Here is a 25,972-nt window from a genome sequence, read left to right as displayed (position 1 = left end):
TATGCTGCTTCTTTGGGGGAAGGCCCGTAATAGTGTTACAGCTAATCTTTATGACTATCTACCATGGTCTGGAAAATTTTGTATTAAAGGATTTCAGGAGTACTACATAGCACTCTGAACACCCTCCTACCCGTCCCCAACCCAACTGATAGACTACTATGAAGTGAGAGTTGGGAAGCCTGCCTTCCCTCATCCTTTTTTTTCCCCCATGATGTTTCTGAACTACTCTCATTCTTTTAGTACCTACAGCACTGTGGTTTTGTTATGCTGCCTCCACTCTAAACTCTAATTTCCCTCAGGTTATGCACAGTATTTTGATTTTTTTAAATCTCTCATGTGCCTGACGTGATCCAGGCATGTAGTGAGTGCATTTAATGTATATACTTTAACACACTGTAGCCAAAATAATTAAAACATTGAATTAGCAACTTAAATTGAAAGAATGCCAAGGATTTGACTTTGTAGAAAAAGTAAAAAGATGAGTAAAATTATTGAATCACAAAATAATAGTACATAATTTCAACATTCTGAGATATAATAAAGTGCTGGGTAGAACCTCTGCTTTTTGTTGATTATTCCCTACTTCCTTCTTTGATTCCCACCCCCCACCCCAAGGAAAGGAGTTTATTTAAGTTGGAGATAGAAACTATTATTAGGGGTGTTATTACTCCATGTATTAATTTTTTTACAAATTGGCATCCAAGAAAACACAAATTATGTGTTAGAGTTAGAATAGGTATAAAATGAGTACTCTTCTTTGCTCTGGAAGCTTCTTTTCTACTTATTTTAGACACTTAGAATGACTTAAGAATGAGGCATGGTGATAAATGACAAGACAGTGCTTACTTATTAAACACTAACATGTAGACAGCACACTGTATTGGGTGTTCTGTAGACACAGAACATTAGTAAGACGGTCTTTAGTCTCTAAGCGTGAAGCTTTTAGTATGGAAATGATTTGCTTTTGGAGACATCATATGTAATACCTGATGGTCTGAGTATCAAATAAGGCCTGTTATGATTTACTTTTGTAGAGGAAGCGCTCTTCAGAAAAGATTACGTGATAGGGAAAAGGAAATGGAAGCAGATGAACGGGATAGGAAAAGAGAGAAGGAAGAGCTGGAGGAAATCAGGCAGCGCCTTCTGGCAGAAGGGCACCCGGATCCAGATGCAGAGCTCCAGAGGGTAAGATACTGTAACATCCGTAACAATAGTCTTCTGAGAATATTATGTCATCTTAACCAAGCCAACTATGGTGTAGTTTAGTTTATAAGGGAAGTGCACTGTATACTCCATGCACTTTTGTGTTTTGGGGGAGAATATTAGTACTTTTTCTTTATTGTGTATGTCATCAGTATTAGTTGATTTACAACTTTAACTGTTTTAAACATCTTTCATATGTCTTAACGCCTTTATTTCTTGTTAAATGAATATCTTTTAATGTAACATTGCTAGAGACCTGTCCTTCCTACATGTATATGCTCTGATACATAATGACTTTTGTAGTTTGAGTTCTCTCACTGCCAGCCTAAAAATTTTGTTTCCAAAAGATATTTTCGCTTGTCATTTGAAAAGGAAGAGTGCCATAGGACATGGCGCCCACGTATTCTTGCTTTTTAGAAATCATGTTAGAATAATTATTAATATATCATGAATCTAATACTATAATTCTTTGTATCAACTTTAAAAATTCTTATATGCTATTAACAGAAACCACATCTTCCATGACCCTTTTATTTTTCAAAGTGAAAGTTTTTTTTTTCTATTGATTAAGTACTTACATGAGTAAATAGAAAGTTCACACGACATAGAACACAGTAATGAAGACATTTCTTATCAGCCATTTATAATCATTATAAATGTGTGGTTATTTTTTTTTCCCTCAAAAGAAACTATTTATTTAGAATAAAACAAAAGCAGCTCAACTGTAAGCACACGTTTGAGTGACAGCTACTTTTAAGCTATGTGAGCCATAAAAAAGGTTTTTCTTTACTTTTCCAGAAATCTTGTGTACACAACACAAAGCAAGGTCATTTTTTTCCACTTCAAACACCGGCATTGGCATCACAATAGCAGATTCACAACTTTAAGCTCCCATTTTAGTAAAATGCACAAATACTAAACAGATTAGCTTTCTTCCATCAAGAGGCACATGTAAACTCCACATAAGCCATCACTTCTCTTCAAAAAGGTCCATTAGAGCTTTGAATTCCATATCTTCATCCGTTGTTCACCAGTTTTGCTTGCGGGGCGGGGGGAGGTTATTCAGTACAAATGTTTACAATATTAAAAAGATATATTTCCCCTATGCCATTATAGATGAACGTAATGTTAACAAGTTCACCTTGACTTCAGAAAGCACCAATAATACCCACTGACACACACCTTGAAATGAATTTACCGTATGAATAGACAACAAGTAGAACAGTAGGGTGGATTTTTTTTAAAGACTGCAATTAAGTGAGGATTGTAGGACTGAAAATATCCTTTGTACTCATGTAACTGAGTAAAACGTCAAAAAGTTTTTCAGAAAAAAGCAAGTGTATAATCAATTTATAATCAATATATTCTAAATATAACTTAAAAGATGAAACTATAAAAAGGTGTTTAGTCAAATTTTATCCCCTCTATCTTCATTCTGTAAATTATACAGAGCAATTCAGACTTAACTCCATTAAGTAGAAAGGGGTCAAGGTACAAAGCCTTTTAAAAATCCACCTTCATCTGTGTTACCAAAGATAGCAGCTGTTATTTTCTTTTAAGAAAACACTCACACAATTGCTAAACAGCTAAAGAACACTGTAGGACTTTTATGTTCCAACTCTGTTTACACCGTACATATAAAACTCCTCATTAGGCTTGACAGTTCACCGTGGTTACCTGAAATCCTTTCTCCCTTTGGGCACATCACTACAACCAGCATGTTAACAGGGTCAGCTCTCTTCTTGTTCTCATACCTAACTCCTATCTCAAAACCAGATGCTGTGGCAGAGACAGGAAAAAAAAAAAAAGTCCAGGAATTCCCTCCAAAAATTTTCTAACAAAAAAGGTCACTAAGGCCCTCTTCTCAAGAGGATTTCCCAGTTCTGTTACCACAGGTGAATGGTTCCTACACGGACCTAAACTGCAGTTCAAGCTGCACCTGCATAATGAGCAATTTGACTCTGAAGAAAGTGGATTTAAAATTAAAGAAACAAAAACCTGTCAGTGAAAATCTGCTCATAAATAGGTTCTAAATAAACCTAAGCAAGTGTTCGACTCTGAAAGCAACAAACACACATCTTACTTTTACTACTCTACCTCAAAAGATCCAATTGAATTAAGAACGGCCAGAGTATATTTACCTTCAAAATGTGACAAAAGCTTATAGCAGCCAGAGGATGGACATTTTTAGATTTAATCCTTAAAAGGGAAAACTTAGTCTACTCTCAGTTGAGAGTCAAAGTATACATCTCAAACCAGGAATTCATATTTTTGTGAGGAAAACTTTATAGGAATCCCAGGTACAACCAACAAAATAATATTTTTTAAAAAACTGGCTAGGAGCTGAATGATTGCTTAATTTTTCATAAACGTCAAAGCTGTGATCTAAAAATCTTAATTAGCTTGATTTTTTTTTTACCAGTAATACTAAGTCATTTAATGATATACTGCAGAAATTTTTTTCATTTGAATTGAGATCCAGAAAAATCAATTAAGCAAATACATATTTTTTCAAGTAAAAGAAACAACTGGTTGTTACAAAGAACATCCAATGTTGAAATTATGAAATTCTAGCTAATGAGAATTAGAACCAGATAATTTTAGACTTTTGCTTTCATTCCACTCTGAAGCTTTAAGTAGATAGTTTGCCAATATTACAAACCTGCACAACAGAATGGGCAACAGAAGTAAGAGATTCACCTGAATGATGGCACTCTGTAGGTAAGCACCAAACTAAACATAATTGGTTATAATACATACATTTAGAAATGGTATCAAGCCATTGTTTCAAAAACACTGAAGCACAAATTGCCCAGATCTAACAAAAGCTGCGATGTCAGATAAAGATTCGAACAAACATGGAGCAAAAACCACAGTACTCTTCAGTAAGCTGTCACGTCAACTTTGAAAGAAAGAAAAAAAGAAAAAAGAAAAAAAAGAAGGGAAGAAAAAAAGAGAAAAAAAAGTAAATGTGTGGTTATTTTTAAAATGTCACACACATATACATATACTCCACTCACACAACATTTTCTAAATACAAATATCATTTACATGCTATTTTCTGATGTGCTTATTTTTTCCTTTTTACATTTTTATTGAGGTATAGTTGACATGTTAGTTTTAGGTGTACAGTGTAGTGATTGGACATTGATGTACATTATAAGTTGATCATCATGATAAGTCTAGTAACCGTCTGTCTCCATACCATTACTTAGAAGGAAAAAATGATTATATAATGACCAAGTTGAGGATTTGTGTTGCCTCTTACGTAGTGTCAGTACTCTTCTAAAAGTTTCTAGAGGGGATGTTATAGCTCAATGGTTAGAGTACATGCTTATCATTCATGAGGTTCTGGGTTCAATCCCCAGTACCTCCATTAAAGTAACTAAATAAATAAACCTAATTACCTCTCCTCCCAAAAAAACCCCAAAACAAAAAACTTCCATAAAATGAAGTTTCTAGTTGTGATTTCTTTAATAAAAGTATAAGAACATACTTTTTCATTTTAAATTAGCCAACTATTAGCATTTACTCTTGTTATCTCTGAAGAGTGTATAAAAGCTCCTGAGGAGTGGTAAATATATGTGAAATACTAAAAAGCATTTTGCAGAGTACCTAATGTGATTCTATAGATTTACATGGCTTTCTGATTATAGAAGTAAAGCAGTGTTTTGTTGTTCCTAGTGAAAAAGAAAAATAGAGATTTTGTGAAAGATACTGTAAAACAAAGCATTGGTTGAACTGAATATAGTTTTGGTCTGTTTCAGTTAATCAGATTTTTTTTTTTTTTTTTTTGATTGTAGATGGAACAAGAGGCTGAGAGGCGCAGACAGCCACAAATAAAGCAAGAACCAGAATCGGAGGAAGAAGAAGAAGAAAAACAAGAAAAAGAAGAAAAACGAGAGGAACCCATGGAAGAGGAAGAAGAGCCAGAGCAAAAGCCCTGTCTCAAGCCTACCCTGAGGCCCATCAGTTCTGCCCCATCAGTTTCCTCTGCCAGTGGCAACGCAACTCCCAATACTCCCGGGGATGAGTCTCCCTGTGGTATTATTATTCCTCACGAAAATTCACCAGATCAGCAACAACCTGAGGAGCATAGGCCAAAAATAGGACTAAGTCTTAAACTGGGTATGTTAGCATCTCCTTCCTTTTTTCTCTACTTCTCCCCCTTCAAATACCTCAATTTTGCCTCAAGGTAAAAAGTAAGTATGTGCTGCTTGGTAGGTAGATAGAAGATTATTCAAAAATGCCTTTTTAGCTCATGACTGTTTTCATAGTTCTACTAGTGCTCCTATATGTGCAGCTGCCTCAAGTTCTGAGAAGAAGTGAAAAGTTAAATTTTCTAGCACTTGTGAGTAGTGAGTTATTTTTTAAGTTGGGATCTTTCTCTGAGATTTGTGGAGGTACATTTTATACTGCTTTTGAGGGATGGTGGGTTGTAAACTGTAACATTTGAAAATTAAGTCATCATGCTAATGTAGTATTTTTACTGTAGGTGCTTCCAATAGTCCTGGTCAACCTAATTCTGTGAAGAGAAAGAAACTCCCTGTAGATAGTGTCTTTAACAAATTTGAGGATGAAGACAGTGATGATGTACCCCGAAAAAGGAAACTAGTTCCCTTGGATTATGGTGAAGATGATAAAAATGCTGCCAAAGGCACTGTAAACACTGAAGAAAAGCGCAAACACATTAAGAGTCTAATTGAAAAAATCCCTACAGCCAAACCTGAGCTCTTTGCGTATCCCCTGGATTGGTCTATTGTGGATTCTGTGAGTAGCAAATTGTATTTAATCATTTTATTTTGAGGTTTTGGTTTTTAATAAAGCATACAAACTTAGTTGATTCTACTAATGACAAGTAGGATGATACCATTGGCTAGAATCTTGACATGGCCAATAGCTTATTGTGGAAATTCTTAGTGGCGCTTGAAGTCTCCATAAATTAGAAGCAAATGCTCATATCTTGATACACACCTTTATCAGTTCAACTTTGAATGATCGTGTTTTATTTCAGCCTTAAGAAAAACTATGAGGTTATATAGGGTTTTTTTTAGTAAATATAATAAAAAACTCTTCAGTTCAATAACCATGTTTTTATTTTGCAGATATTGATGGAACGACGAATTAGACCATGGATTAATAAAAAAATCATAGAATACATAGGTGAAGAGGAAGCTACATTAGTTGATTTTGTTTGTTCTAAGGTTAGTCTTTTACTCTCTCCACCCTCAACATTTGCTATATACTTTAAAATATTAGACAGTTTCTAAATTGAACAATTTTGTAGAACCAAGTCCATGATAATTCAGTTTCATTTAAGAGATTTATGGCTACTCACGTGAGCCCCTTCACACTATTTCAGACCCCTTGCTTCATGCTTTCATTTCTGAGGTTAAGGAAGACAGTTGCTGACTATTGCCAATTTTGCTCTCTCCCTGCTCCTGAGAATGCTTCACCACCCTCTCCTTGTCTTAATGGTTAAAACATTGCTGAAGTACAGTTGAGGAGGTTTTGTGGAGACAGCCAGTAGCTTGTCTCAATTCCTTTGTCAGTCGTCCATCCTTTGGAAGAAAAGCAAAATAGTGCTCTTTATAGCATGATAGTAGTGTTAACGATTGATGACTGTGTGCCAGGCTTTGTTCTTGATAGGTACTGTGTTAAACATTTTATAGAACTTCATCTTCTTTAAACCTCCCAATAATCTTAGTAAGTTGTAAGTTACTAATAGTGTCCCCATTCTATACATTCTATACATGAAGAAGTTAAAGCTTAGGGAGAGGTTGTGTCTTGATCATGGTTACATTATAAGTGGCAGAGCCAAGCCTGTAAAACTCATACTCTTAACCACCAAGGATTACCACATCCTTTCATTGTCCCCTGAAGGCAAAGACTTTATCTTATCTTTAATAAGAAAATTATTATAGTAGAAGAAAGTTATTTTTCTATAAAGGAATAACTAACTGTGTTTTAAGGAAATGCTGTTTTTCTACCAGCACTGTTAAGTAGGAATGAGCATTAGGAATGGCAAATATAAGTGGCCCTTTCCATCGTAATTTTTGTAGTATTAAAACTCATTAGTAAATCTGGATATGGATTAGAAGACATAATATAGTGACTAAGATTCTAGGTTTAGGTGTCAAACTTCTCTTGAAAGGAAGGGGATTCTGGGAATTAAGAATTTTATAGAAAGGTTCTTCTGCCACAAATTCTCATACTAATTTGAGGGAACCTTAAATTTGTTTTGACTGTATGCTAACGTTTTGTTTGTTTTCAAAAATGACATAATTTTTTTCTTTTAGGTTATGGCTCATAGTTCACCTCAGAGCATTTTAGATGATGTTGCCATGGTAAGTTAGAAATTTACTGTTATTAATATTTTAATTAATATCATTGGGAACACATTAACTTCTCTGAATTTGATTGATTTTCTACCCATGTTGGTCCAGAATCTTTATAGGCCTGAATTTAAATTTGAATATGCATTAAAAGAGGTTTAAAGGCATTCACACAAGATATCATTAGACAAGAGTAAAGCTAGATTTTTCTTTTTTATCAGTCTCTCTCTTCCCCTCCCTTTGGTTTTTGTGTATATAAATATAAATCCTGTATGAATAAATTCATACATTTATAGAGCATTTATTAAGTGCTTACTGGGTAGAACATTGTGCTAGAAGCATAAAAAGGTGGACTATCTGCTTTTAAAGAACTAGCAGGGAGATGGGTATATCAATGTTGATACTGTAATATACTTGATATAATGGGGTTATGCAAAAAAGATAATGAGGTCAAAGGGGATAGAGCATCTGATGGTGTTGAGGGCAGTTAGGGCAGTCATCACAGGAATTGCCATCTCAACTGAGACCTGAAGATTGTATAACTCTTGTCACTTGGACAGGTGTCTTTTGGGTTGGCAGTGGTTAAACATCAAATCCCCATTTGCATTTAATTTGGATATTAGAGTAGTGGTTGCATTGATTTTTGTGAGAAAAGAAAGGAGGAAGAGAATTGATGGTAAAGATAAGAGGATACTGAATGAAGTATGAACTCCAGTCTAGGAAGAGAAGGGAGTAATACCAGAAAAGAGCTGGTAGTTTGAGTGCATCGAGGACTTGGTGGTTCCAGTGAAGGTTGTGGGAGATGTGTGTGAGTGAAATAACTGGAAGGAGAGGTATAGTTAGAGAGTAGAATGTTTAAGAATACAAGTGATGGATCAGTCCAGATGATGGCAAGATGCAAAGGATGGTGGTGGGAGAGAGTTTCTGGGGCAGAGCTGATAATTGTTTAGAATGTTAATAAACTTTAAGCCAGGTCATAACACAAAGAAACTGAAATTCCTGCGTGTTGCGACTGGGATTGGAGAGAAATACGAGAATCAGCTGCAAGAGCACTAATTTAATGTGGATGAAAAATGGTATTTGCTAGACAGCTGCTCTTGGAATGAAAAGATGGTGTAATGAGATCTCATGAGCCTCAGTGGAAATAATGTTTACAAGGAGACAGTAAAGATCCAGCAGCTTTCCCTCTCCTGTGGAGACTAAGGATTTGAAAGTGACAAACTTCCTCACGAGTGTCAGGGTCTTTAGGGGACATACTAGGTTTTCAATTAAGGTAAGGAGATAAAAAGTCAAATTAAAGAAGCTGAGGATGGTTAGTATAAAGTTGAATAGGGTCCAAAGGACAGAGTGGGAAGACAGCAATGGAAGGTGAGTCAGGGAGGAAAGAGGAACATCAAGCATGAGATAAGGTGGTAGATGACTGGAGAAATTTGCATTTTGAGCTACAGTCAAAGTCTTCAGGGAGTGGCATAGTGGGGTGCCTAACCAAAAGGAGCTTTAAGGTCAGGATATTTTGTGTCCACGTAGTATATGATGTTTAAGCCAGACAACATTAGCTTTCTGCTGCCTAACCAGCCCAGTGCAGCTGTTTAAAATTCCTAAGTAAGCCAAATCTCTAACTACTTTGAAAAGTTTCACTCTAACGCTGAGCCTCAGATGAAAGGAGAAATGTGAATGGATCTCAGTACTTGGGGACAGAATCTTAACTTCCTTGACTTTCCAGGCTCTTTAAAAAGTTATCCTTGTGGTAAAGAGAGAATTTCATAGTTAGGCCTGATTAAGGAATTAAAAAAAAAAAAAATCAGTGTTCTGGGTTTTGGCCTTGGCAGAGATACAGTCATTGTTGGTGAAGACCATATGTCAGGGTTAATCCATTTTGATCTGTTGAAATACTTTGGTATTTGGAGTTTAATTAGACTCTGCTTAATCACTTGTATTGTTTTTGATTATTTTCTGGCCCATTGTTGATCAGAGTGGGAGGAAACCAGTTGAGCTAGTGTCAGCTGGTTCTGGAAATAGCTCATGGATCCTCTAAATATTTCTTGAATAAATGAGGTTGAATTTTTAGCTCGAAAAGTATTTTGCTCTTATCAAAAATCTGACATTTTTTCAAACTGTACGTTTCTTCATTTTACATTAATTAATGAGTTTTGGTTGCAGTTTTGTCCCTTTATCTATATTTCCAGGGTATGATTTCCACATTAATTAGTATTGCAGCATAGCTCTCTCTTGAACTGCCAGTTTAGTCTGGCTCATAAAAGTCTTATTTAAAGTTCTTTATTTGTCATCATTGAGAAATTTAGGGAAATTTCTCAAAATCATTTTCTGACTTCTTTTAGGTACTTATTGATCACTCAGGTCCTAAGCTCTCTTGAAGGCTCTTTGTATATGTTAACTCTTTTAATTCCTACCATAGAACCAGTATGATACAACTATTATATCCTCCATTTCACAGATAAGAGAACTGAGGCTCATTGTGATAAATAACCCAACCAAGGACATGTAACTAGTAGGAGGTAAAAGTGGGATTTGAACTCAGGCAGTGTAGTTAGAGATCTGGCTTGCTTAACTGCTAACCTGACCTGCTGCTCCAGAGTCCTGGCAGCATTAGGCCACATGCCATCATGATGGTGGTACCCTGGAGCTCAGTCATTGCTGCCTTCTGTAGAAGAAGCATGCTATTCCATTTTACCACATGGCAGCCCTGGAGTGGAGTGCCATACTTGTGGGGGATGAGGACAGGAGGAGTGGTAAGGACATGATGCACTAAGTAAGTAGACAGAAAAATAATTTGATTTGCCAACAGGAAAAGGCCTTTTATTTATTCAGTAGTCTTGTGTCCCTTGCAATGATACTGTTCACTTTGTATCCCAGACACTATATTAAAATTAATATATTCTCATTTAATAGTTCAGTGTCACATACATAATGTGGACTCAGTAAATGTTGTGAGATTATTTAGGGGGTGATGAGTGAGATACTCTATATTATTATGTAGTTATATAACTAGTTCTGTCTGAATTACCATGTTCTTTATTACAAGCATTTGCATTCCTTAGGAGATAGTTTTTCAAGACGTGTAAATGTAGTATTTGTAAAGTTGAAAGTTAGAAAAAAAACTGGAGTACTGTGGTGTCAGTATTTAGTAAGCAATGGAATTTTGCTGAATGCTTTTTTTTTTTCGGTAGTTTACTTGTATTAATACATTTCTCACAGTAGGTTTCCTTTAAGTCATTTTATTGAAAGTAAATGCTTTTAAAAAAAAGAAAGAAAGAAAGAAAGTAAATGCTTGTTGGTAGGTAAAGACCTTTTTTGATACCAGTCACTGTTGTTGGGAGATGCTGATGATTGCTTATCTTGCATGTGAACTTTTTTTGTGTTTTTCTTTTTCTTTTCTAGGTACTTGATGAAGAAGCAGAAGTTTTTATAGTCAAGATGTGGAGATTATTGATATATGAAACAGAAGCCAAGAAAATTGGTCTTGTGAAGTAAAAAACTTTTTACGTTTAGAGTTCCATTTCAGATTTCTTCTTTCCCACCGTTCAAAGGACTTAAAAATTTTTTTTGTCTTCAAAGACATTTGTGAGATCTGTAATTTTTTTTTTTAATGTAGAAAATGTGAATTTTTTTGTCTTCTAATTTGTTGATGCCCTGTGTACTCCTTTGGTTGTAAAGACATCTGAATCCTACCTTGGTTCTCTTTATACTCACCAGGTACAAATTACTGGTATGTTTTATAAGCCACAGCTACTGTACACAGCCTATCTGATATAATCTTGTTCTGCTGATTTGTTCCTTGTAAATATTAAAATGACTCCCCAATTCTTTTGCAAAATTGCACTTAATATTGAACTGTACTGTATAAACACCAACATGAACAATGTTAATCGAAAGAATGCCCATCACACCTATTACCCTTGCCCCTCTGATCAAAAATGGCAGGCCCTCATGAAGGCATGGAATTTAAAATTAGAGTGCAAAAATTAGCAGACAATCCATTCCTCTTATATCTCTGTATGAATGTGTTTGTGTGGTTGTATGTATAAAAGTCTTACTTTTCCCTAATTTGCTTTGGAGGGTTCTGTTTCCTTAAACATTTCCTAATTGAATAGAATTGTAAAGGAAACATGGTATTGTGCCAACCCAAATGTCTGGGGTAATTAGGTTATTAGTCTCTCAGAGCATGGTATTTTCCTGTGACAAGCAAGTCTTAAAAGGAGTGGGGTTTTTTTCTGTTCATAGCTGGCTACATCAGCCTCTCTTTTAAGGGAGTATGAATCATGGTGGTCCCCCCCCCCCCCCCCCGATTTCATTGTTGAGAAATGAGGCAGATCCTTAGATTCTGGAGAGCTTTATTTTATGCATTTTTGCACTAATTGGTCCTTAGTTTAATTTTGATGTACCATTTTGTTTAAAAAAAAACAATTCAAAAAGCATTAAGTCAAAAACTTTTTAAAAAATAAGCAAAAGATAAAACTAAGCAATTTTACAGATTAGGAACATTTGACAAAATGCAATAGGAATTCAGCAAGGCAATTTACAAAGTTTACATCTATTTTCTAAGGATAAAGTAAATCGTTTAAGGTAGTTACCACTAATTTTTTGTTTTATAAGGGTTTATCTCATGTGTGTATACACAGGCACATACTTTGTTTACCTCTGCTCATCAAAGTTTAAAAATGTACTGATGGTGTTCTTAGAGACATACATGGGGCTTTCTTGATTGTAGATCAGAACTTACCAGGGAGCAAAATTACCTGAAAATCTTAACAAGTTTTTAAACAGTTCTTAACAGAAATTAGGTGCAGCTATTCCCATGTCTGAGTATTTATTTAAAAAAAAAAAGATTTGGGGGGGAGGGTGTTAAAAAAGCATAACTGAGCTTGAGTTACTAGATTTTTTTACATCTTAAGACATTTGAAAACACTGTTCTTAACATTGGACCATGACATGGTTCCATTATGTAAATATTTCAAATATTAAAAATGTATATATTTGATCTCGGGGACTCATTCTTTCAGAGTCTTGTTAAATAAATGGCATCATGTTATAATTGTGCAGTGCATCCTAGAAACTTAATTTGAAAATATGGGCTGAATTTTTGATGGAATTGATTTTTGAATATTAGTAACTGAAAGTCAGAGGCCATTGTGGATTTTGGATTAATTTATACATCTATAGAGATACCTTATTTTGAATTATCTATACGTCTATGTAGATACCCCCTTTTAGTGTTACAATTTTTTAAATTGTGGTTTCTCAAGGGAAATTTTCAGAAACATGCTCCTTGCTATTTACAGATTCATTTACTAGTTTTTCTCAGATTGACCCCCAGTGTAACTCCTTGTTTGAGCTGTTTATTATGCCTCTGTCTTGTCTTAATTATTATTATTTCTAAGGCATCATATTAGGTTGTTTTTATTTAGCCAGTATTAGCATGAAAGTTTATTCAGGTAGATTTAATTTTCCTTGCTTTGATCTCTCCTGCTCTCTTACCACATTTACCTTAAAAGGGCCCTTATGTGAAATCCTTAGGGGCATATACCACATACTGTGTAACACCTCCAGTGAGATTTGTGTCAGGATCCCAAATGTATGCATTAACATTTCTGCAGCAGAACAGGAATGATCACAGTCACTGGATTAAAGACTGCTTCATTTATAGCTTAATGTCAGTTCATATCTGTTTTTGCCACCATTAAACTTGGAGGTTTTCAGAGTTTTTTATTTTTCAAGTTTGTATGTAAAGAACTGGACCTGTCTAAGCTGGTATAGTGTAGTGTCAGAATATACATAAAGAAAAAATTTTTGCTAAATTGCTTGAGCTTTCTGGATTGTCTTTACCATTTGCCCATAGATTAATTTGGGAACCTTAGTTAATTCATATTTACCCATTCAAGTTATAAAATTATATGAAAGTTTTGAGAACCATTCTTGATCTGGCAGTTAGGAAACCCAATATTCTTTTTCCTCATTTGACCCTATAAATAAAATAATTTTAAATGTGTACATCTGTCTTGTCTACAGGAAGAAAGTGGTTTTTCTCAAACTTTAACATGCGCTTGAATCACGTGGGGGATCTTGTTAAAATTCAGACTTAGTAGCGCTGGAGTTGGACCTGAAATTTTGCATTTCTGGCCAGCTCCCAGATAGATGGTGCCAGTACTAACTGTTCCAAGAACTACTTTGATTAGCATTTTAAGGTATCTACTCAGTACTAGTATTATATCCTAAAAGACTGCACAAATGCTGCTTTAGTTTCTTTTCAAGTAGATTTTAAAGAGAAAAACATTTTGGGGGGCAAATAGATATTTAAGTTCATGAACATAAAGCAGTCTTCCAAAAATGATCCCCAAGAACAACTCTTAATATTCTAGGCTTTATTTCCAGCCAGCCCCAGAACATTTTCTCTTTAGAGAACTTTTATGTTGTTACTCTGCCTGAATCTTACCATAGTGCTTCCCGGTAAACTTTTTGTAACAGTAAAGGCTGATGATTTTGTGGAGAGTGCTGTTTCAAGTACTTATCAGGCATGAATACCAGATAATGGTGAACAAATTGAGAAAAATGAGCACGAGAGTCAAATGAGGCTAAACACTATTATAATGTTTTCTCCTTTAATATTAAGTAAAAATTTTAAGTGCAAATAAATGTAAGCAGGTGTACAGTGTGTATATGAAGCTTATTTACCCAACTCTTCTCTAGTAAGTTCTATGAATGTTTCCACTTTATACCCAAACACTGCTTAAGGGTTTTGTGTCAAAGTGGTTACACATTTTTCCAAGTCATATTTCAGCATTCTATTCCTGTGAAACTGAGAAATTGTTTGCTTAGCAAAAGATGGTGAGGTTGATTTGTGAATGCCACTGACTAATAAAGGGTATTAGAATGAATGCCACATAGGCAAAAAAACAGGCAGTCTAAGTGTCAGGAAAACTAGGGAAATTCACATATATTTTAAATCCAGGAATTATTACTGTTCATTTATACTAAGACTAAAGTGAGCTTATAATTTTTGATAAACTGGTAGATTTTTTGAAATGTTATGTTAAATTATTGCAGTATTTGTTTATCTGCATTTGAATGCTTACATTTTCCTCTTTATTTAATTGACAGATTCTTTGCCTTTCATCTTATTACTTGACTCATATGAAAGCCAAATTAGGAATGTTAATCTAAAATGCCTAGGAAGGAAAGATAATTTCTATAAACGAAAATGAATAAAAATTCTTTTCAAGCCGTCTTGTTTGCATTAAATGACACTCAAATCTGCCTGTGCTGCCACATCATGTAGTAGTTGGATTGATGACTTTTAGATTCTCTTGCACAGAGTGGTAGCTGAATTTTTAAGCAGCTATCCCTTTCATCTTTTTGCATATAACTTATGTTTGCCATTGAAGCACACTTGATATGTGCCGTTCATGTTATAAACTAGGTGGAGTGATAGGCATAAAGAAACCAAAATCCTTCTAGGAGCTGACAGTCTAGTAGTGAAGAAATAATAAGGATCACTAACAGACGTATATACAAAGTACTATATGAATCGTCATATAGTAATATAATTTAATTATAGTCATATAGCAATATAATATAATATAATTGAGATAATTTCAAGGTTGAGAGGGAAGGGACAATACGAAGATTCTCAGCAGAGGTAGTAATATAGAGGGGACCTTAGAGATCACATCATCTTAACTACCTGATGCAACACTGTTACAGTGTTCTCCAAAGTTGGATATCTAGATTTCTGCATATTGGATTCTAATTCATGGTCTAGATCTGCACTACTAAGCTTTTAAATTCATTAAAATTAAATTTTAAAATTCAGTTCTTCAGTCACACTAGCCATGTTTCAAGTGTTCAGAAATCATATGCAACTAAACTGAATTTAAAAATCCAGTTGCAGCATTCACATTCCAAGTGCTCAACAGCCATATGTAGTTAGTGGCTACTAATATTGGATGGATATTTCAGAATTAACATTACTGTGATTACAGAAAGTTATGTTGGAAAGGTATGGTCTAGATGCTAATATCCACCTAAGGGCAGTGGATAGTGCTTACTAATAAAGTTCCCCCACAGGAAGCATTTTTAGCAAACCTTCATTAAAGCAAAAAGTATTGCAATTTAAAAATAGTTCTAAACAACTTTTTCCATTTTTTTTCTTAGAACCAAAGTAAAAATTAGTGGACACTTCATATTGTGGAATCTGGACATTATAAGAAGGTTCATTTTTTTTTTCCTGTCAGTTTAAAAATACTGCCAAATATATCCAGGTGAAGAGACATGACTAATTGTTACTGCAGTAGGTATTAGAAAAGCTAGATGTTAAAGTTTCATTTTAAATATATTCTTTAAGCAGATTTTTTAAAAAGGGTCCAGGTTCTTTGTTAAGAAGGAATTTAGATTAATAAAATATTGACAGACATAAAGAACTGAAGACTGAAAATACAAGTTGAGTAACAGAGCCAGCCCTTCATCTTGAGCTGTCCCAATCTAAGGAGACCAATCCTTGCAAAGAATTAAAGCCATCTAAGAGCTAATAAGAGAATGTGGCCAAGCACCCAGCCCTGATGACAATATTATCTCTCATATTTCAATTCTACTTTACTCCCATAACAAACAGGGCAATGACACTGTATAAATGAAGGCAGACTGCTTTTTATGTGGGAAGTGTTAATTGGATTGCCTTGGAATCAGTGGTGTAAAGAACTGGCCTTGATCCTGACTCTATTGACTAGTGACTCTAGTCTTTAGCAGCCCCTCTCCCCAGGTAGTTCTTCTAACAAGTCTGGCACTCTGGATTTCCCATCCACTTCATCTGTTACTACTTACTATTGGTTTTGGCCACCATTTATTTTTGTCATTTGTTTCTCCATCCTGCTCCCAATTTCCAGACACTTACGGGGAAAATACAAATGCACCACTGCCGGTAGCCTGGACCCTCAGTACCGTTTTTCTCATTGTCTTATTGAACTTAAGCTCTCCCCCACACATTGCAGCTTTACTGTTTTTAAACCTCCAGTAGATAGGTATGAATATGTAAAAGTCATTTCATTTTCCCCCTTACTTAGCAAATAACTCAAGGTTTATAAAACCTTAACATCAAAAAAGTCATTTAGGCATGTTCTTTCCAGTCCTAGCTCTCCAGTTTATAATAACATGCATCTTGGATCTTTGCTTTCTATAATTAATGATTGGTATTCCATCCATCCTATCCAGAGACCTCCCCCACTCCATTGGCTCTGGTTTCTAATTACAGTTTGCAGTTTCTTGAGTCTTGCTCAGGTGTTTCTGTTATCTTTTCTCCTTCAGGCTAGAATAAGTTTCAAAGAACACAAAAACAACCTTAGAATTTAGATCTGAGTAGCATATAGTTACATGTGCCCTCCAGATTTCTCAGGTCTCACTCAGTGTTTGTATCTCTCCATTCTACTGGTGACTGGTGATAGCCTAAATGAGACTGGCTTTGTAAGAGGTTACATCCTAGTTTATCTCTTAAAACTATGGACATCTGCTCTCTATTTGGGACTTTTCTTGGTATCTAGGACGTTACTTTAGCCTTGTTCCTCTAGTCTGTGTCATTCTTAGTGTTTCTTTGCTGTTCTTCCTCTGTTTCCTGGGTTTTTATACTCCTAAGAAGATGAAGAAATACAGAAAAATGTACCTGTAGTTCCAGTTATTCAGTCATTGATTGCTTTTTTTTAATCACCTTTGTTTCCTTTTTGCGGGAATGTGTTTTGACATATGCTTGAATCTTATGTCTCAGCTTTTAACAGGATGAGTGTTTCTGTTACACTTCTGTTGATCTTCAAAAACAATTTTATTGACATTTGGTAAAGTAGGTGAGTCATAATTTATTGCAGGATGTTTAGCATTCCAATTTTTGCTATTAATAATACTCCATGAACATGCTTGCACAAAATTTTTGTATTGAAATTGTTTCTAAGGATAGTTTACCAGCATTTTAAGACTTTATACTCATATTACAGATTGCATTCAAAGAGATTGAACTAGTTCACAAATAAATAGATGGATTTTAGTTTATGCTTGTTTGACAAATGTATTGTACTGTTTATGTGCTAGGCACTGTTCTCGGCATTCAGCAATATATGTGAACAAATGGAAAAATTCTTACCCCTGTGAAGTTTAAGGAGGGAAAGGAGAGATGAGGACTACAAAGAATTGGGGGGGATGTCAACCTTATTTTCTCCCAACTTTTCCTGTTAATGGAAAAACTACTGCTACTTCTGTTCTTAAATATGAAGTTGTGTGTAAAAGCTATTTAAATCCGTTCATGTATTCGAGGCGGGCAGGGACGAGAGAGGTATTGGAGACTGATGCTTTAGGAATATGAATGGTTATCTTGGGGGGAGAATTTAAAAGAAATAAAAATCTCATTTGGCCAGATGCCATGTTACTGATTTCATTTTCAGTTTCCTAATTACCTGTGTAATCAGAATGTGAGTGTTTCTCCATTGTCCACCTTTGGTTTTACGTGATAGTATGCATTGTTTACTTTTAGCTTTCAGATGAGTGTATGAGTGTGGTTTGCTACCTAAGGAATTAGTTATTGGTACGGCCTTTATGGCCATTTGAAGGAAAGCCGGCAGATGCGAAAAATCAAAGGACCATTGAGCAGCTCAGTATGTACCAGATACCCTCTTAGGGTTTGGAATTACAAAAATAAGACAAGTTATGCTCTCTGAAAGCTTACCATCTAGGAAAACTGGTCTTGGAGCCCAAGAATCCTAGACAAAGTTTGTTTAAAATGCAGTTTCTCAGGTTCTCTTACCCACCAGAAATTTTGATTTACTGGGTAAGGGGTGGAGGGCATAGGTATTGACAACTTAAATTAGCATACTTTTGATTGCGGTGCAGCTGATTCGCATTAAGAAACACTGTACAAATAGGTATTACCGAGAAATGAAAAAAACGTTAGATTTAAGATGCCATCGCTTGTAGGCAGGGAGAAGCACATGCTGGGTCCATTTTACGTAAAAATTTTAATTCTCAGCTCAAGAGCATTCTCAGATCCCTGAAAACCCCAGACCCGCGCTGGCACTCTAGGCAGCTCCCGCCAGGTCAAGGAGGCCACCTGTAACGCAGGGTCTCCCCAGCAATCCCGCTCACCACCGGAAGCTCCACCCCTTCCTATGGGCCCCGCCCCCTCAGCCAGTGGGGCCTCGCCAACGACGCCAGGGCCGGAAGTGACGACACCGATGAAACCTTTTGGGAGGGGCCTGGGCCGAGCAGCTCCAAAGGCCGAAATTTCACATCAGAAACAAAACAGCAGCTGCTCGGGAAGGAACCTTGGCTGCGAGAGGATAGTGGTGGCGGCGAGGCAAAGGTAGGTGTGTGGTGGGGGGTCCGGGGAGAGAGAAACGCGCCCCTCGTTTGGTGCCGACACGGGTGGCCGCGGGCAGGCCCGGCCCTTTGTCGCCTCCCGGGCCGCAGAGCCGGTGTCCTCGAGGATGAGGAGCCGGGCGCGGCCGGGCGGGGACCGAGGAGCCCCGTGTGGGGAACCAGAAGGGTCGGCCAGTTTCTCCGGCTCGCGGCGCGCGGTTGGGTTGAAGAGCGATTCCCTTTCGCAGCCTTGGTCCGGAAGTGCTGGTTTCCCTTCGACATCTCTAGGCGCAGGTGCCTTGACCAGGATTGACCGTCTTGCCTGGAGTGGAGCAGGAGAAAGAGAAAGCGCCTTGCTCTGGGTCTGGCTGAGCAACTGGTGAAACTCCACGCCTCCTCCCCCTAGTGTGTCCTTGTCCAGAGAAAGCAAGTGGTCCCCAGGACCAAGTTCCTTCTTGTCTCCGTTCGGGGCGAAAAACAGGGTCTCATGATTTTGCCTTGATCTGGACTGTCGCGAGGCATATATGTCTAGTGCTTTGCACGTGTTTTAGATACTTGGCGTTTTCATCCCGCTCAGATTCCTTTCAAATAAATATCGCTTCTCTTGTAGGAAAGTAACTTAATTCTTGCCTGCTTTGGACAAGATGAATAGCTTGTGCAAGGTTTACTGTGGGAGATAAGAATAGTATGCAAATAACTACACGGTAAAGCAAATTGTAAAAGTCATAATATTCCCTGAAATTTGAGGCAGGTAGAGATTACGTCTGGCTAAGGGCATCTTGTTTTTTGAATTATCTTTTACAATGGAAAGGTTTTCACCCTCGGAGTTGAAGTGAGGAGGTCATTATATCAGAAGGTGTACTACAAAAGAGGGGCCCTGTGGATCTTAAGGGTCCAGCAACCCAGACTGCACGTTAAATAGCTGTTATGAAAGAGAATAAAACAGCAAAGTAGATTGGAACCTGTTGCATTTGACTGATTTCAGTCACCTGCAAAAGCCAATTTCAGTTCTCCTTAACTCACAGATTTCAGCCAACTTAAACCCCGTCCCACCTCCACTTAAGCAAATCCTTAACAGTGAAAAAAGAAGCCTGTTTATTGAGTGCATGGTTCTTTCCCCCTTACCCACCTTTCCTAAAGAAAAGATGATAGAAGTGGCATCTATCTTCTGGTTTTTCCATTTGTGTTCTCTGGTCCTTGGGTGGATAGTTACCACAATTCTGGGTATATTTTCCTCTGAATGGATATGATGTATTGCTAAATTTTAATTAAAATTAAATGACTGCCCCTAGTCCTAGATTGCTGTGTGAATTTACATTTGGGGAGAACTGGGGGATTGGAGTTTGCCTCTGAGAATCATTCTAGCAGGAAAGATCTAACATTCTACCAAAGCTTCTGTGCTCCTCTTCCTCTCTCTCAGATCCAGGTTCAGTCTACTCCTGCTTTCCCACTACTGTTATATTCGATTGTAGGGGGAGACTTACTTCTTTTGGATATATTCTGAAAAACCTTTCAAAGACCTCTAATGCTGCCTCTCCTTCATATCCTAGATGCCAGGCAGATTTGGATGGTGTTCTGAGGTTTGCTTTTGATAAGTTTTGGTTTGCTTTGATAACCTTAACCTGGTAGGGGGGCTAGAGAGGCTAAGAGATTTGAGGTGATTTTTGTATAATCCAGGTGAGATACATGATTTTGATCTTTGGTAGTGGCAGAGGCTTAGAAAAGAGGAAAAACATGAACAGGACATGACAGCCAATTGCGGAGCAAGGAGTAAAGCATAAAGCTGATTAGGAGGCTTTAAGTTTGGAGAAGTGGGGAGATCACAGAAATAAGGAAGTTAGGAACAAAGAACTAGTCTAGAAAGGAAGATGAGGAAGTGGTTTGGAAGTATCACTTCTGAAGTGCCAGCAGTTGAAAATATCCTATGGACAGGCTTGGAGCTGTAAATGTGAATCACTTAAATAGACTTAGCTGTTGATGTTGGAGCAGTGGAGGAGATGCCTAAGGAAGGAGGGGGGCAAGGAAGCCCAGAAAGACCCTTCAGGACACTTATAATGGGGAAGTGGAAGAGGATGAGGGACCCGCTGAGGAGAATGAGTGGTGGGAGGGGAACCTCCATAGTGCAGTGTAACAGAAACTGAGGAAGGGAGGGAAGCTTCAAGAAGGAAAAGATTGTTAGAAATTTTCAGTTTAAGCCTGTTGTAGGAGAAAGAACTGAAGCTTTAGAGCAGCACTGTCCAATAGAAACAATGCGAGCTGCAATGGTTAATACTAAATTTTCTAATGAGCATAATTTTTTTAAAACAGAAATAGGTAAACATAATTAATTTGAGTAACATATTTTATATAACCCAGTGCATCTAAAATTTTTTATTTCAACATGTAATAATATTAAAATGTGCTTATCTGTCTTCCCTTCTGATAAAAGCTCCTTATGTAAACAGAAGCATTATCTGATTCAATAACCTGGTGCCTAGCACAGTGTCTGGCTATGTAGAAGAAACTCAATTAAGTGTTTGTTGATTAAAGGGTATTAATGTCTGGTCTTCACAATGCTTGTACAGTTCCTTAAGTTGATCTAAGGCAAAAGAGAAAATGCAGGTATTGCTGAGTAAAATCAATGATTTACAAGTTAATTAGATGTGAATAGTTATTTTCATTAAAGGTTAGTCGTATTCTACCCATTTCCACCACAAATTTGATACGACTCAGGGTAATTATACCTTTTATGTAGAGTTATTGAAATTAAATTTGGGGGGGAAAGATTCTTTATAATTATATAAACATTGATATTACAGGACTATGGTCCCATATCCACAGTTCTTGAATCCTGAAAAAACTGAAAGACTTTTCATAATTCATTTGACAGCGAAATCTAACCTGAACCTATTTATGTAATTTAAGACTAAGGTATATATTTTTCTATATGTTTATTAATGTGTTTGATTTTGTGGTTCTAACTTAGGACACTGAGGGAACATTATAAAACATGGTATTTGCATAATGTGACCTCTGTAAAATCCAACAAATATATACATTCTAAACATATTTAGTCCTAAAGATTTCAGGTAAAGGATTTTGGATTTGTAAGTCTTTGTTCATTTTTTCTGCATCTTCTGAGTCCACATAACCATTATTATTTGAAAACAACTGTGGTAATGCTACATAACAGACCTTCGCCAAACTCAGTGCCTTAAAGCATTAGTTCTCGCTTGGCTTAAAGGTGTGGGTCTGTGAATCAGCTAGGGCAGTTCTGCTTTGCATGTCTTATTCTGGGGCCCTAGCTGAAGGGACAGTGGCTACCCAAAGTAAGTTCTTGTTGATGTAGCAGCCGAAGTACAAGAAAGCAAGGCCACCTGCTCAAGTACAGTTTAACTGTCTGTTGTGCCACATCTCCTAAGATCCCATCAGCCAAAGCAAGTCATAAGATTGTGCTCACAGGCATGGAGTGGGTAGTAGACTGCGCCCACCTTGAGGCCAAAGCAAGTCAGAGCCAAGCTCAACATCAGTGCAGAGGGGAAAGATATTCCTCTGCTGGGGATGCTGGGCGAGGGAGTGCAAGATTTGCTGAATAATAAACTAATCTACCACAGATGGTTCACAGAAGTAGAGTGGGAAGGAAGGAGGAAAAAATCACTAAATAGGGTGTATCACTGTCCTTGCTCTTTTTAGGGCCTACCGCTTTCACAAAGCCTCTTGTAGGGCTAGGGAAATTATTTGCTCCTAGTCTCTTAAAATTCTGAATATCTTTCCAGGATGTATTACTGAAGTTTTAAACTCATTTGAAATTATTTTTATTGATTTTAATTATAGAATGCAATTTGGAGATTGGTTACATTTATTATTGCATTGAGCTTTTAAAAACTCAAATAGAGGCTCTCGCAGCCCATACATATAATCAGAACTTGGGCTGCCTGTCCTAGAAGAAGCTGTCAGAGCAACACCAAGACTGATTAAATTCTCTTGTGGAAAGAGAATAAATCACAAGTTCACTTGGCACTTGAAAACTTTTTAGTGGTTTTCTAAGTGAAGGGGAAACTAGTTCAGGTGGCTAGAATCATGAAAGCAAGCCACAGTCCTTTGTACTGGGGAAGATTGTGACGAAAACAGTTTCATGAAAATGTTTGTTTCTGTGGAATACGCATTTTGTTTATGTTTATCTCAGAGTGAGGAAGGAAAATGGTATCAGTAATTAAACATGCTATAGTTTAGTTGTTAACTTGGGATGTAGTGAGAGACAGAAACGTACTTTTCTGTTGGTGCTTCCTTAAATGAGATTTTTAATAAACTTCACTTTGGGATTCTAAACATTTCTCCTGTGGTACTTTTTAAAGCGCTGATGGATAGGTTTTCCGATTAGGCTTCTCTATTCAGCACGTCTAAACTTTGAGATTATTTGTATTCTCCTGGGCCTTTTTTTTTTTTTTTTTAGGTTTTGTAGTTGCTGATCAGAGAAGGATTTCTTTTTCCTTTTATCTGATCGAGCAAATGTTTTGAGAAAAAGGAAATGGGATGGCAGTGAATTCAAGTATTGTGCTTTGTCAGTTTCAGAAAGTCTCTAGCAGGTGGCCAGAGAGAGAAAACACCAAAATCTATTTACATCCCTACTCCCACTCCCTCTGCAATCCAGGTCACATGAGAGATCCTCACTTCTCAACAGCTATCTTTTCTTGTTCTCAGGGCGCTGCTAAGAATGTTATAAAGTCCACTAGTGTCTTTTGCCACGCTGCGGAACAATGGGGTTGTTGACCTTCTCCATGCAGTCATCAATTGTCTTCAGCTGTTACTGGACCAAAATCAAATCTGGCTTTGCTTGCTCCTTTCATTGTACCAACAGTCTTTGTTCACCAGGCCTGACTGAAAATTTAGCTCGCTAGCCCTGTTGCCTGCCTATGCTTCCTACTGAGCTCCATGTACAGAGCAGCTCTTCCAGGGAGGGTCACCCTGCAGCTGTGATCTTCAGCGCATCAGTGGAGGTGTGAGTTTTCTCTGGGTTAACTGGCAGAGACCTGGGCGGGGCATCAGAAGATCTGGCTGTTACTTGCCTCTTAATTGTGCACTGGCAAATTGTTTCACCTTTCTTGCGCCTTAGTGTTTCACATATAAATACTGATATGCCTTTGTGACAGTCATCCCTCAGTATTCAGAATTGGGGGACTTTGAGAGCAGAGAAGTGGTTCCAGGACTCCCACTAACCCCCACCTGCATGGATACCAAAATCTTCAGATGCTCAAGTCCCTTGTGTAAAATGCATAGTATTTGTATATAATCTACACACATCTTCCTGTATACTTTAAATCATCTCTAGATTACTTATAACGCCTAATACAATGAAAATGATATGTAAATCATGGTAAGTGCAGTGTAAATGCTATGTAAATATTTGCTGACCCAGGCAAACTTAAGTTTTATTTTTTGGAACTTTCTGGAATATTTTTTCAAATATTTTTGATCTGTAATTGGTTCAGTCACATATGCAGAACCCTAGGATAAGGAGGGCCGACTGTAGTATTGGGATATGCTGAAGTGACTGCTATATTATTGATGATTCTTTTAAGATTTGTCTGAGAAAGCTCCAATGTGATAGTCAGTTTGTGTGGTTTCTTGTAATAGCTGAATAGATCCTGTAAGCATAAGGCTAATAATGCAAACTACTTAAATTAAAATGACCAGATTCTCATTATAGCTTATTTGAAAAATAAATAAATAAATACTATGACTATATGACTATATAAGGAATGCTTTTTGCACTTCAGTTTTTAATTTATAATTCAGTTATTGAAGTCTAAGATCTCATTTATTACTCTTTTAAAAAGATCTCATTTACTTCTAAGCAATAGTTTTACTAGTAATAAAAATCAGCCCAGTGTTTCTTGATGCTCACTGTTGTAAACTCCTAAAGGGCAGGGATGAAGTTTTACACAGAGTCAACATATTGTGATACCTGAGTTTTTGCTTTGCTCCTTTACTTACTGGATGTGACCTTGGGCAAGTTTATGAACTTCTGTGTGCCACATTGCTTTCATCTGTAAAATGGGTGGAGTGAACATAATTAATTAAATCCTCTCAATGTCTGTCTTTGATTTTGATATAAGTAGATAGCCAGTAAACTATTTAGTGAATGGGTAATCACTTGTCTTCTATTAATATTTTACCTGTAAATGTAATGCACTTTATTTATTTTTTTATTTTTGCCTGCATTGCCCTTTCTTGCCTCTTGCTCGTTTTGTTTCTGAGGGATCATACAAGAATATTAATGACAGATTTCTAAGGGTTTTTCTGTAATTAAGCTAGCCTTTAAATGACATGGTATAATCTTCAGAGCAGCCAGTGGAGGTTACGAGTTGCACCTTTTTCTGTTTACCATCCTGTGACATTTCTGGGTTAGCTGAGGTAGTAGGTACTGTACTAAATGTTTTTATGGAAAAGAAGAGAATAATATGTGCTCTGTTGCTGATCATAAATGCTACATTAATGTTAATTTTTCAATTAGATAGTCAGCTTTTAAGAATCTGGAAGCTGGGGGGAGGGCAGTTGCTCAGTGGTAGAACCTATGCTTAGCATGCACGACGTCCTGGGTTCAATCTGCAGCACTTCCATTAAAAAAAAAAAAGAATCTGGAAGCATAGGTCAGAACATTTACTTACAGTACTTTGAAAAGATAACTGTCCTATTGGAATCCACTTCTCTTTTGGGTAAGCTAACACACATATTGCCAAACCTTAAATATATTTTTGTGGGTTTACTCCCACAAAAATCTATTTGAATTATTAAATTGAAATATTTAGGAATGTGCACAGATCATAGGTATACAGCTCAGTGAATTTTCACAAACTGTAACCTCACCCTGTATAACCAGCACCCAGATCAAGAAACATTACCAATACCCCGAAAACTTCCTGTGTACCCCCTTCCAATGAGTAACCCCTGTAAAAGTAACTATCGTCTCTCTTTGCATTTTTGATTTACTTTATTTTTTAAACAAATTTACATTATATTTAAAACACAGTCACATAATTGTCTTGTGTAGTTAATAACAGTTTACAGTCCCCTCGTCTTAGTCCAGCTAACTGGGCTGAAGTTGGAGA

At 36.8% G+C, this 25,972-nt stretch overlaps 2 protein-coding genes across 3 annotated transcripts in view; both read left to right on the top strand.

The window, feature by feature from the left end:
• The window catches only part of RBM25 (RNA binding motif protein 25), a 50,464-nt gene extending 35,686 nt beyond the window's left edge, over positions 1 to 14,778 (top strand). The window contains exons 14-19 of the mRNA XM_010962504.3: positions 1,035 to 1,185; positions 5,007 to 5,331; positions 5,699 to 5,973; positions 6,309 to 6,407; positions 7,503 to 7,550; positions 10,938 to 14,778. Coding sequence (XP_010960806.2) covers positions 1,035 to 1,185; positions 5,007 to 5,331; positions 5,699 to 5,973; positions 6,309 to 6,407; positions 7,503 to 7,550; positions 10,938 to 11,030 — 991 coding nt within the window. The 3' untranslated portion in view covers positions 11,031 to 14,778. The remainder of the gene's footprint in view (positions 1 to 1,034; positions 1,186 to 5,006; positions 5,332 to 5,698; positions 5,974 to 6,308; positions 6,408 to 7,502; positions 7,551 to 10,937) is intronic.
• Positions 14,779 to 18,731: 3,953 nt separating this feature from the next.
• Positions 18,732 to 25,972, top strand: part of PSEN1 (presenilin 1) — a 59,939-nt gene continuing 52,698 nt past the window's right edge. For both annotated transcript variants that reach the window (XM_010962534.3, XM_010962517.3), the window contains exon 1: positions 18,732 to 18,888. The gene's annotated coding sequence lies outside the window, so the exon portion shown is untranslated. The remainder of the gene's footprint in view (positions 18,889 to 25,972) is intronic.

The sequence above is a fragment of the Camelus bactrianus genome, chromosome 6 (genome assembly GCF_048773025.1).
Source record: "Camelus bactrianus isolate YW-2024 breed Bactrian camel chromosome 6, ASM4877302v1, whole genome shotgun sequence".
Classification (NCBI taxonomy): domain Eukaryota; kingdom Metazoa; phylum Chordata; class Mammalia; order Artiodactyla; family Camelidae; genus Camelus; species Camelus bactrianus.
This window is presented reverse-complemented; position numbering and strand designations above follow the sequence as displayed.